Source organism: Salvia hispanica, chromosome 3, assembly GCF_029641045.1.
Source record: "Salvia hispanica isolate PSC_SH4W2 chromosome 3, Shi_PSC_v1, whole genome shotgun sequence".
Classification (NCBI taxonomy): Eukaryota; Viridiplantae; Streptophyta; class Magnoliopsida; order Lamiales; family Lamiaceae; genus Salvia; species Salvia hispanica.
The window spans coordinates 16,338,981-16,351,324 of NC_142694.1; the positions used below are offsets into that span (position 1 = coordinate 16,338,981).

General features: G+C 36.8%; 1 protein-coding gene and 1 pseudogene across 2 annotated transcripts; both read right to left on the reverse strand.

Annotated features, from left to right (window-relative positions):
- Nucleotides 1–5,837: 5,837 nt before the first annotated feature.
- On the reverse strand, nt 5,838–7,772 carry LOC148930259 (cytochrome P450 71AU50-like). The gene is made up of 2 exons (XM_089067247.1): nt 6,799–7,772; nt 5,838–6,561 (listed from the first exon to the last, which is right to left on the reverse strand). The coding sequence occupies exons 1-2, from the start codon at nt 7,666–7,668 to the stop codon at nt 5,944–5,946; spliced, it is 1,488 nt and encodes a 495-aa protein (XP_088923373.1). The 5' UTR covers nt 7,669–7,772; the 3' UTR covers nt 5,838–5,943.
- Nucleotides 7,773–9,828: 2,056 nt separating this feature from the next.
- LOC125209186 (cytochrome P450 71AU50-like) lies at nt 9,829–11,499 on the reverse strand (annotated as a pseudogene). The gene is made up of 2 exons (XR_016136575.1): nt 10,646–11,499; nt 9,829–10,555 (listed from the first exon to the last, which is right to left on the reverse strand). The product of XR_016136575.1 is annotated as a cytochrome P450 71AU50-like (transcript).
- Nucleotides 11,500–12,344: the final 845 nt, after the last annotated feature.

Here is a 12,344-nt window from a genome sequence, read left to right on the forward strand (position 1 = left end):
ATTGTGTTTTGAATCCTTAAATTCTACTTTCTTACGCCTGCTTTGTATCATAAGTTTTTATGCTTTATTTTATTTGTTTATTTATTTTCTGTCTAGTTTAATAAACCAAACCCAAAAATCTCTGTGTCTCTAGATAGTATATGACGCTTAGTATATGGTAGTCAGTTGCAATCTTATTCCCTGTGTTCGATATTCCGGTACTGATCTTTAGCTATACTAAATCTACCATGTATACTTGCAGTTATTTTTAGTGTTAATAAATAGTGCATCAAATATTAGGTGCCAATATCCCTTTTATTAACAAAAACCATTCTTGTAATACTACATAGTATAAGCTTCCCAAGAATATATATTCATAAAATCAAATAACGTTATAATGTGGTTAGTATATATTCCTAAAATTCCAAAGCCATAACACATGCGGGCCGGGCATATTTTGCGTCTATGCAATCATCGGGCCTAACCCTGATTCATGATCCATTATATGTAAAAAAATATGGGTAACGCTAGCCGATCCGAGCCCATTGGGCTTTTGATCATTTTGGGCTTTGAACTTACTTTGAACTTTGCTTCTCAATTTCTTTTATTGTGTTAGTTGGTTTTCTTTGTTTAATTTGATTGTGGAAATAGATTACTCCCTCCATCCCAGAGAAGTTGACATACTTTGAAAATGGCACAAGATTTTAGAAAGTTTTGTTTTATGAGTTAAATGAAGAGAGAAAATATAATTTTTATATTCATGTGAGAGAGAACTTTTTCCAAAAAGGAAAATGTGACATCTTTTGTGGGACAAACTAAAAAGGAAAGTGTGTCAACTTCTCTGGGACGAAGGGAGTACTATATTAGTGCTTACTATTTTGATTACATGGTTTACGCGGCAAAGGCGTACGTATTCAATTAATTTATAGTGAATGAGATCAGAAAGGGGTTTTACACAATTCCAAATGAATAAAGATAAATTAACAAAACTTATACGTACAAAATGCCTTTTAAATTTGAATATGATAAAATCTAAGTATTTTGAATGGTTAGCATCATTAATTACATACTTCTATGACTAATTTGACCATATTTTACAGTTATATAAAGAAAATTATAGTACTATTATAATTTTTCCTTAATTATTTATATTTAAAAAATGGAGTCTGCATCTTATAGGCCTTAGAAAATTGAAAAATATATATAATTGTAAGCAATGTTTTAAAAACCGGACCGGCGAGCGAACCGGCGAGACTACTGGTTCATGGTTCAACTGATCCAACCGGTCGAACCATCGGTCGAACCGTTTTACTGTAACATTTATAGCATTTATATATATATGAGTATATAATTAAATACATATAGAGATATATAAGTATAGATAAAGCATATATATACCAATTCTTAACGAGTAATACTAGTAATGTAAAAATACATATTCATATGTTTATTATACTACTCCCTCCATCCCGGATAATTCGTCCCAGTTTTTCATTTCGGTCCGTCCCACATAATTTGTCCCATTTCACTTTTACCATTTTTGGTAGTGGACCCAATATTCCACTAACTCATTCCTACTCACATTTTATTATAAAACTAATATATAAAGGTAGGACTCACATTCCACTAACTTTTTCAACCCATTTTTCATTACAATTCTTTAAATCCGTGCCCGGTCAAAGTGACCCGAATTATCCGGGACGGAGGAAGTATGTATTAATTTTCATGTTATGAACACTTCTCCCATTATATATTCTTGTTATTTTATTTTCAATCTAAGCATTAGTAATTAAAACTCTATTTGAAAGTTAATTAAGATTTATTAATTTTAGTTATGATATAAAATATGTATATAGCTTTAAATTATAAATATACAATTAGTATATAGTTGATAGTTGATATAATATGAAGTACTCCCTCCGTCCCGCTTTAACAGTCCCATTGACTTTTCTGCCCTCTTTTTGTAAAAATGATAAAAAATAGTTAAAGTGGAGAAATGGTAAATTAAGAGAGACAATAAGGTATATAAGACTCTTCTCTATATTATTCTCTATCTTAATTTACCATTTATCCTCTTTAACTATTTTTTTTTATCATTTTTACAAAAAGAGGACAGAAAAGTCAATGGGACTGCTAAAGCGGGACGGAGGGAATAATACATATTAACAAAACAAACTACATCCCACATTGAAAAAGTAAAGGCAAAAGATTGTAAAAGATGACTATAAAATAAGCTTTTCATCCCACATTGAAAAATGAAAGCACAATCTTGTGGAATACTTCTATAAAAGAAAGACATAAATGATTTTTTAAGCTAGTTTTTATAAATTCATAGGCCCAATACAAGTATGGGTTAATATGAAATGGAAGTTTAGTGTAAATTTTTTTTAAATTGATTTTTAATTCATTTTTAAAAATCAAAAAATTTGGTAACCGGTTCGACCGGTTTTCGGTCCAACCAGCCGGTTCATCCAGTCCAAAACGGTTCAATGCTCCACTGGTTTTATATGGTTAATTGGACCGGAGAGTCACCGGTTCGCGGCCGAACCGGTCCGACCAACCGGTCCAAACCGGTTTTTAAAACACTGATTGTAAGTCTGAATAGTATTACCACATGTCTTTTTCTTCCTATTTTATACTTCAACCCAATAAAGATAGTAGTATACTTTTTATTCTCTAATTATTTTATGTAACAGCCCGCCCTCCTAGGGTACAATAAATGCGGCGGCTGCTACCCAAACGGACTCCAAAAAAGTAAACATAGGCTAGGGTTTCATTTAAAGATATTGACCAAAAGAATTGAAAGAGCTATCAGAGTATTTAAAGCCATAATTTAACCTAGAAGCTTAAATGAGAAAGAGAAAGAGGTCTCTTAAATAACGATCAAATCTCAAGAGTACGACATAATATCCAAGACAAAATCGCAAGAAAAGGGCTAAGGCCTCAAATCGAAGTCAAGATGCAAATATCCCAAGAACAAATCCTAAGTGTATCAAAAACCAGCGGAAGACGACCAAGAGAAAAAGAGCAGCTATGTATGAAGACACAACTACACTTGAAGTTCAGATTATCCATCTTAATTAATTATCATGCTCAACACCCGCCACCGCTCGTCATCGCTCAACCTGCACATAAGGAAAACACATGCAGGGCTGAGTATTTTGAAATACTCAGTGAGCTCATTGCCAAAACATTTTATAAGTTATGCCACCCTTACCAAGTGAACTCGAGTTTTAAGTAGTTAAGAGAAATATCACGAGTATCACAAAATATATATTCATAGACTGGCCAGTTAAAATAATCCCCCATTTTCTCATCAAAATAACAATCACAACATTCCATGGTGCGACGAAAGCGAGACCGGCCGACTAGCAAGGACGGCTCCCGGTGTACACAGCCTGGTAGGGCTTGCGGCCCATACTCAGACCCGAATTCGTATAAGCATATCCAACATCACATTTAAACAAACATAGGCATGGCATAACAGTTAAACCACCCTTATAACACCAAGCAATATTTTCGACAAAATAAAAGGAGAGTTTTTAGAGTAAAGCCCACCTCGACTGCTTAGTTTTCAAGTAGTTTCGCTTTTCCGTTATCCGGCTTCGCAACCAAAGTTTCACCTTTTAATCACATAGGCACATATCACAAATTAGGTTCAATGCTACTCTTACTTATGCATGTCTCAATACTTTTTTCCCTTTTCCCATTGATTTATCTTATCATTACTAATTAATCAAGATCATGTTTATCTCACAAGATTATTTAGCCATCAAAAACACACTACTCAATACACACATACACGACGCACACAAACACACATACACGACACACACACACGCACACCACACACGCACCCACGCCACACACACACTCACGCCACACACACACACACATGAACATATTCCCACATCCCTTTTATCCCACTTTCACTCAACCAAGATGCATGAGGGTTCAAGAAGACCGATTAATCGGTTAGAAGAAGAAAAAGAAGAAGAAGAAGAAGAACTCATAAACAAAAATACCTTTTTAGAGAAAAACGATCGGTAGAAACAAAGTAGAGACTTGGTTCTTCAAGAATCTTGGCGTTCAAACTCTAATTCTTCTCAAAGGATGACAAAATATTGGTGTGTGGAAGAAGAAAATTTGAGAGGGTGAGGGGAGGGGGTTTTCGAAAATGTGGGGGCTAGGGTTAGGGGTTTTGGTTCTTATTTATAGAGTCCAATGAGATCTTTAGAATATTTGGTAAGATGTTATTCTCCACAATTAAATAATCAATATTATAGAGTAGGGAAGAAGAAATACCAAAAATAAACTCTAGGGTTCCAAGGCATGTAGGTTTCGAAAATTAGGCTATTTATTTAGCCAAGATTTTGTTTTGGTATATTTTACGGAGTAGAATAAAATATCACGGAGCAAAATAAAAATAAGGATTCTCCCAACTTGGGATGGAAATAGGCGTCCCTATGCCTATTTAAATAAGGCATGGATTTTTAATATTGCCTAGAATAAGGTAAGGCAAGATCTCTTGAAGTATGGAAAGATTTGGTAGAATAAATTAATTCTAGGTATGGAAGGAAATCAAATAAGGGATTAACTAAAATAAAATAAATTCCTTCCTTCCCACAATAGGTGATTTTCGAAAATCACCAAGAAACAAAGGGGCTCGATTTTTCTCTCTTCACAAGGAAATATTTGGGTCTTGGATTTAATTTGGATAAATATCTCAAGAATTAAATTAAATCCGGAAAAATAGAATTCCTCCTCTAAAATCAAGGGGGGTCGAAAATCACAAGAATTGGGTGGAAAGTATTTATGGAAATTTTCTCTAATATTCCCACTCACCCTTAGACAATTAATTTACCACACAATCTCATAAATTAATATATCACATGCCACATCATTAAATCAATAAGTTTGACTTTTCAAACTTTCAACGCAAACCCTAGACTCAATTCGACCATATCATCACATGAAATAAAAGCATTCTCGATTCCACGTCATCAACAATTAATTCTAGGGCTCTAAAATTAGGGTTCTAAATTCCGAGATGTTACATTTTAGGTTGAAAATTGTAATAAAATTTGATTTTCAATTATGAAGTAATAAATTTGGTTCTCTATAATTAAGTTATATAGATATTATATCACTCAATAATAAAATAATATTCTTTTACATTAATCTGATAGGAGTACTTATTTCGTTTTGGAGTTATTTTTTAAAAATAAATATTATCTGAACTATATTTCAATTGATTTAAAATTTATACATTTATAATACTAAAATCAAAGCTATATTCAATCAATTTTTGATACAAGTAAAAACAATATGTTTGGTTAAATGTAACGAGATTTGATTTCGTGTAGACCTTTCTACCCTCTAGCTATTTTAGGATAAATAATTTATTATAAATAAAATCATTCAATTTTTCATTGAAGTTCATACATTTGTAAATAAGTAAAGTCATTCAATTTTTGTGTAGACCTCCCTCCCTCCCTCCCTCCCTCCGATCCCTCCCTCTACTTAGTAGTACTACGACATCTCTGTCGCGACGCGGATTGCTCGTCGTCCCCCACCCGTACCCAAACCCGATGCCCCACCTCTTGGTACCCAACTCTCTAGCTAGCTCCCCCTCTAGCAATGTGAGTGCCTAAACCCGCATCCCTCCGAGTGATCCGACACCCTCCTTTACCTTGTTACGGATGCACCAACAACATCTTATGTAGGGGTGGGTAAAAATACCGACAAAAGAGTATATCGCTCGTATTGCATCGAAAAATACCAAAAAATTATCGAAAAAGATTCTTATGTAAGCCCTTTCACAAGAAAACATAAAGAGCACCCACGCCAAACAAGCCTTTGCCACACAAGAAACGAAACTGAATCACTTAATTAAAACAGACAAGGTACAAAACATCACTCAATGCTGGACATTCTATAAACTAGCAATAATAACATCCAATTTCAATATTTACGCAAACGACAAGTTGGTACAGTCACGAGAGGCTTAGCTCTTGCAGTAACAACACCAAAATTCTCAGTCATATCCACTTCAGTCGCTCTCATATCATCGGGAAGCTCCCAATCAAAGCAATGCACCAACTGCGCAAGCACCAATTTCACCACCGTAAGTCCCAATTGTATCCCGGGGCAGCCCCGCCTTCCAGCACCAAATGGTAGCAATTCGAAATGGTGGCCTCTCAGGTCTATCTCGCTACCAATGAACCTCTCTGGTGTAAAAGAGTCGGGATTGGCCCAAACATCGGGATCCCTCCCGATAGCCCACACGTTAATGATGACTCTTGCTTTTTTAGGCACGTGGAACCCTCCGACGTCGCAATCCTCCATGGATTCGTGAGGGACTAAGAGGGGCGCCACGGGATGGAGACGCATGGATTCCTTGACCACGCAGTCCAAGTACTCGACTTTGTCAAGATGTGATTCTTCCACCATTTGATCCACTCCAACCACTGATTCCAGTTCCTTCTGGAGTTTCTTCATTACTCTTGGATGTTTCATCAGTTCCGACATTGCCCACTCCAGGGTTGTTGATGCCGTATCCATGCCAGCGACGATCATATCCTTGCAAAAAAAAGAAATTAAATGGGATATTCAGTTTCTCAATATACTGCCTACTCGTTCATTTATGGTCAAGTCTCTTTTCTATTTCGGTAAGTTTCTTAATGGTTTAGTCATTTCCATATATTTCTTTATTCTCTCTATTTTATTCACTTAATTACCTATCATTAACACAATAAATATGCATTTCTTAAACTCTGTGCTAAAAATAAGTGCATTAAAGAAAGAGAAGATTATTACGAGGAGAACGGCCTTGACATGGCGGCGGTCAAAGTCGAATCCTGCTTGCCCGGATTCCAAAATCTCCATCAGTGTATCAACAATGTCCGCAGTCTGCTCGTCCCGCCTCTTCATCTTCATATGATCATCGATTATTTCTTCCAAAATTCCATCAAAAAACTTGCTCACTCGCTTCATCTTGCCATGTAACCGCTGAAGATTAAGCACGCCAACATACGGAAAATAGTCAGCCAGATTGAATTTCCCAACCATCTCCATCGCCTCTCTAATCGCCTCTTTGAACCCTTTCTCCTCCATAGTCGAATATTTCATCCCAAACACCATCAAGAAGTTCATGTCGCCGTTGAGGGCCGTAACCCGGGCACTGAGATCGACCGCTTCCCTCCTCTCAGCGGCCCGTTTGAGAGAAGCAACGAGCAGCCCGAGCTCGGCCCGTCTCATGGGCTGGAACTGGCTGATCTTCACATTGCTCAGCAGCTTCAAGGTGCATAGTTTTCGCATCTGGCGCCAGTACGGGCCGTACGGCCCGAAAGCCAAGTCTCTCCCGTCGTAAAGTAGGCATGCGGCGACCTCGTTGGGAGGCCGGCTGGCGAAGATGAGGTCGTGTGTCTTGAGAATGAGCTCGGCTGCAGCGGGAGACGACACGACGAGTGTTGGAACGAAGCCAAAGCGCAAGCCCATGATCGGGCCGTGTTTTCGGGCCAGGCTGTACAAATCACGGTGAGGGTTCTTCCCCACCAGGTGGAAATGGCCTATAATGGGAAGGCCTTTCGGGCCGGGAGGCAGTTTCTTCTTGTATCTCGGCCCGAGTTGTTGTTGAAGGAAATAGATAAACACAATCACTGATAACACAAGCCAAATCACGGCCATTTTTCAACTTAATTTGAGGTTTGCTTCTCTTCTTTTTTTTGGTGAAGCTAGATGGTTAAGTAGTCGTACTTTCTTTTTTCTAGTATAGTGTCATCATGTGTTTGAGACGAAAGATCATATAATTATAAACGTGACCCATGTGATTGTAAGGTGTATACGGCTATAACAAGTGGCATGTCCATTCAATTTAGGCAAAGAAAAGAAAATTGTGGTAAGGATTTCTTCTAAGAGCATCTCGGGTAAAGTTAAAATGAAAGAGGTAAAATTCTATAACTACTGTCTTTGTTTTTTTTTTATGAAAAATTATTTTTCAAAAGAGAAAGGTATTTGAGAAGATATTGTACTTATATTTTTGGAATGCATTTTATACTACTACTTCCTTCGTCCCACATAATTTTACACACTTTGACCCGGCATGGGTTTTAAGAAATATAATGGAAAGTGAGTTAAAATAGTTGGTGGGATGTGGGTTCTACTTTTAAAGTATTAGTTTTATAATAAAATGTGAGTAGGAATGAGTTAGTGGAATATGAAGTCCACTATAAAAAATGATAAAAGTGAAATGGGTAAAATTATGTGGGACGGTCCAAAATGGAATACTGGGTAAAATTATGTGGGACGGAGGGAGTAATATTTTATTTTAAAAAATAATTTACCTTCCTATATATATTTTCTCTTTGGAAAGTGTTACTCTTTGGAAGTGTATATTTCACTTTTTGAGATGGTAAATACATGATATGTATTACTTCTTTCATTTACCTTTCCTTCTTCGAGATAAATAGAATGTCATTAATTAACAATTTTAAATTTTCCTTTTCTGAAACATGACCATTTATTGTATTGGAGTATAGGGGTCCTATTCTAATCCTTATAGCACCCTAATCCAAAATCAATACTAAATCTCCACCCTTGGATTTTAAAATGCGTGGATGAGATTAAAGCTCACAAATCTCAATAAATAGTAGACAAAATATCAACAAAAGGGTAATATCGTCATTATGTTATCATATGATAATTTTCATGGGTGTTTTTTTATATCAACATTGTGTATTACAAATATCAACAATATGACATTAGAATATCAATACAAGGACAAGAAAATATCAACACATTTTTATTGAGATTGGACATGCATAATATTGAGATTTTTTGTTGCATTTGTTGATAAAAGCTGCTTATCAACATGTACGAAAATTGAAATATAATTTATCAAATTTCATCACCCGAATATCGTCGGAACATATGCAATTGAGATCTCGTTGGAATCCTTATTAAATTATCTTTAATTTGATATATTTTTTGCGAAAAATAATATAAATTGAGAGAGTTACGTAAATTTAAAGATTTGAGATGATTTTGAGGAGAGAGAAAGTAGTTAGTTATAATTACTACATATAAGATTTAACATTAATACCCTTTTAATTTAATTAATAATTATTTAAATTTAAAATATATTACACTTAGCATTATATTAACCACAAGATCTTCTAATCTAATGGTTGAAAATTGTCTTTTGGCTTTTTAAATCAAAACCTTTCCCCGAATTTCAATTTTTCCCATGAACTATGAGATTTGTTTTTAAAACCACGAACTTTCATTTCGTTAGGATTTTCCCAACCCGACCCGAATAGCATAATTCAAAATGTTAAAGTTGTGTTTTGTTTATTCAAAAGTTGTCATTTGTTATGTAATAATTGTGATTGTATGTATTATTGTGCCAAATAGGATCCAAGTAATCAATTTAGTGACAAATAGGATTAAAATTGACATGTAGACAACCCGGGTTTCATCGTTGACCCGCCGGGGGAAAATCCTAACGAAATAAAAGTTCGGGGTTTTAAAAACAAATCTCATAGTTCATGGGAAAAACCGGAATTTGGGGAAAGATTTTGGTTTAAAAAGCCAAAAACCCTTATATTAACCACAAGATCTTCTAATCTAATGGTTGAAAATTGGTCTCAATTTGGGATTGTTAGTTAGTTAGCAATTGATTACATCCCTTGGAGTATATTCTAATTAGCTATTCTCTACGTCCATTAATAAATTTCTAATTTTGACATTTTCGTTCATCCATCAATAAATTTCCCATATTGTCATTTTTGTCTATACACCAATAAAATTCCAGTATGCTTTTGACTATTTTTAATAATAGACCTTACGTTCCACTAACTTTGTCTCACTCACATTATATTATAAAATTATATAAAAGTAAGATAGCATCTTTTATTTCTATCACATGCTAGAAACTATCAATAATAACATCAAATTTCAATGTTTGTGCAAACGATAAGTGGGCACCGCCACGAGAGGCTCAACTCTAGCATTAACCAAACCAAATTTCTCAGTCATGTCCACATCACTCTCCTTCATCCCATCCGGAAGCTCCCAATCAAAGCAATGCACCAATTGCGCCAGCACAAGTTTCACCACCGTCAGTCCTAACTGCATCCCAGGGCAGCCCCGCCTGCCCGCACCAAATGGTAGCAGTTCGAAATGGTGGCCTCTCAGGTCAATCTCGCTACCGATGAACCTCTCCGGTGTAAAAGAGTCCGGATTAGCCCAAACATCGGGATCCCTCCCGATAGCCCACACGTTCACCATAACTCTTGCTTTTTTAGGCACGTGGAATCCTCTGAGCTCACAATCCTCCATGGATTCGTGAGGAATTAAAGAGGGGACCCACGGGATGGAGACGCATGGATTCCTTGACCACACAGTCCAAGTATTTGAGTTTGTCGATATGAGATTCTTCAACCATTTGATCCAATCCCACCACTGACTCCAGTTCTTGCTGGAGTTTCTTCATCACTGCTGGATGTTTCATCAGTTCCGACATTGCCCACTCGAGTGCTGTTGATGAGGTATCCGTCCCGCCCACAATCATATCCTTACAAAGAGAAAAATAAAATGTGGATATTCAGTTTCTCGATACAATGCATAATTCAACGTAAGACAATATTATTACGATGAGAATTGCCTTGACATGGCGGCGGTCGAACTCGAATCCTGCTTGTCCGGATTCCATAATCTCCATGAGTGTATCAACAATGTCGGCAGCCGGCTTCTTCTGCTTCGTCTTCATATGATCATCGATTATTTCTTCCAAAATCCCATCAAAAATCATGCTCAGTCTCTTCATCTTGCTATGTAATCGCTGAAGATTAAGCAGCCAACGTAAGGAAAAAAGTCAGCCAGATTGAATTTCCCGATAATCTCCAACGTCTCCTTGATCACTTCTTCGATCCCTCTCTCCTTCAAAGTCGAATATTTCTTCCCAAAAACCATCAAGAAATTCATGTCGGCGTTGAGTGAAGTAACCCGGGCGCTGAGATCCACGGCTTCGCGGCTCTCAGCAGCCCGTTTGAGGGAAGCAACGAGCAGCCCGAGCTCGGCCCGTCTCATGGGCTGGAAATGGCTGATCTTCGCGTTGCTCAGCAGCTTCAACGTGAAGAGTTTTCGCATGGCGCGCCAGTACGGGCCGTACGGCCCGAAAGCCAAGTCTCTGTTATCGTAGAGTATGTAATCGGCGGCCTCGTTGGGAGGCCGGCTGGCGAAAACGAGGTCGTGAGTCTTGAGAACGAGCTCGGCTGCAGCGGGAGACGACACGACTAGCGTTGGCACGAAGCCGAAGCGCAAGCCCATGATCGGGCCGTGTTTTTGGGATAGGCGGTGCAAATCTTGGTGAGGGTTGTTCCCCATTAGGTGGAGATGGCCTAATATGGGAAGGCCTTTCGGGCAGGGAGGAAGTTTCTTCTTGTTTCTCAGCCCGAGAAGTTGTTGAAGGAAATAGATAAACACAATCACTGATAAAACCAGCTATGTCCAGGCCATTTTTCGGCTTAATTGGAACTTTGCTTCTCTTCTTTTGGTGAAACTAGCTTTGATGGCTAAGTTAAGTAGTGAAACTGTTTTCTTTTGTTTTGTGTTAGAAATGAAAATGGAATTTATAAACAAACGCGCTAAAAACGTAAATGGAGTTAATCACAAACGCGCGTTAAAAAATGTAATCTCTCCGTCACCCAAAAATAATCTTATTTTGCCATTTTATGGTATTCACGCTTTGTCCCCTTTTTCTTCTCTCAATACTTTACCAATATCTCAATAAAACTCATGTCCTCCACAAATAAAACTACTTTTCATGGATATAGTGATTGCCATTTTAAGATAATGATAAATACTCCATCCATCCATAAATATATGGCTCAAATAAACTTTATAGGAGTTACAAGTAATACTCCCTCCGTCCCATGTTACTTGCACTGTTGCTTTTCGGCTCGTCACAAACTCCTTACACTATTTATAGTTTAAGTTAGAATTAATGCATTTAATTAATATGTTAGTTCAAGTTAAGAGGTCCTTTATTAAGTGATGTCTCATTATACTTAAAATTCTAATATTATTACACGAAAAATTAATCGCAAATTTACGGCCTAAAATGAAAAGTGCGAGTAACAAGGGACGGAGGGAGTACTACTTTAATGACAAGTAAATTGAAAAAGATAGTGAAAGGTGAGTCATTCTTTATATATTAGCTTTATAATACGCCATCCGTCCATTTAAAGAATCATCTTTATTTGACACAGATTTTAAGAAATTACTCCTTTCGTCCATGAAATATTGTCCAAGTTTGACTCGTCACAAGTTTTGAGAAATATGAAGAAAAGTGAGTTGAAAAG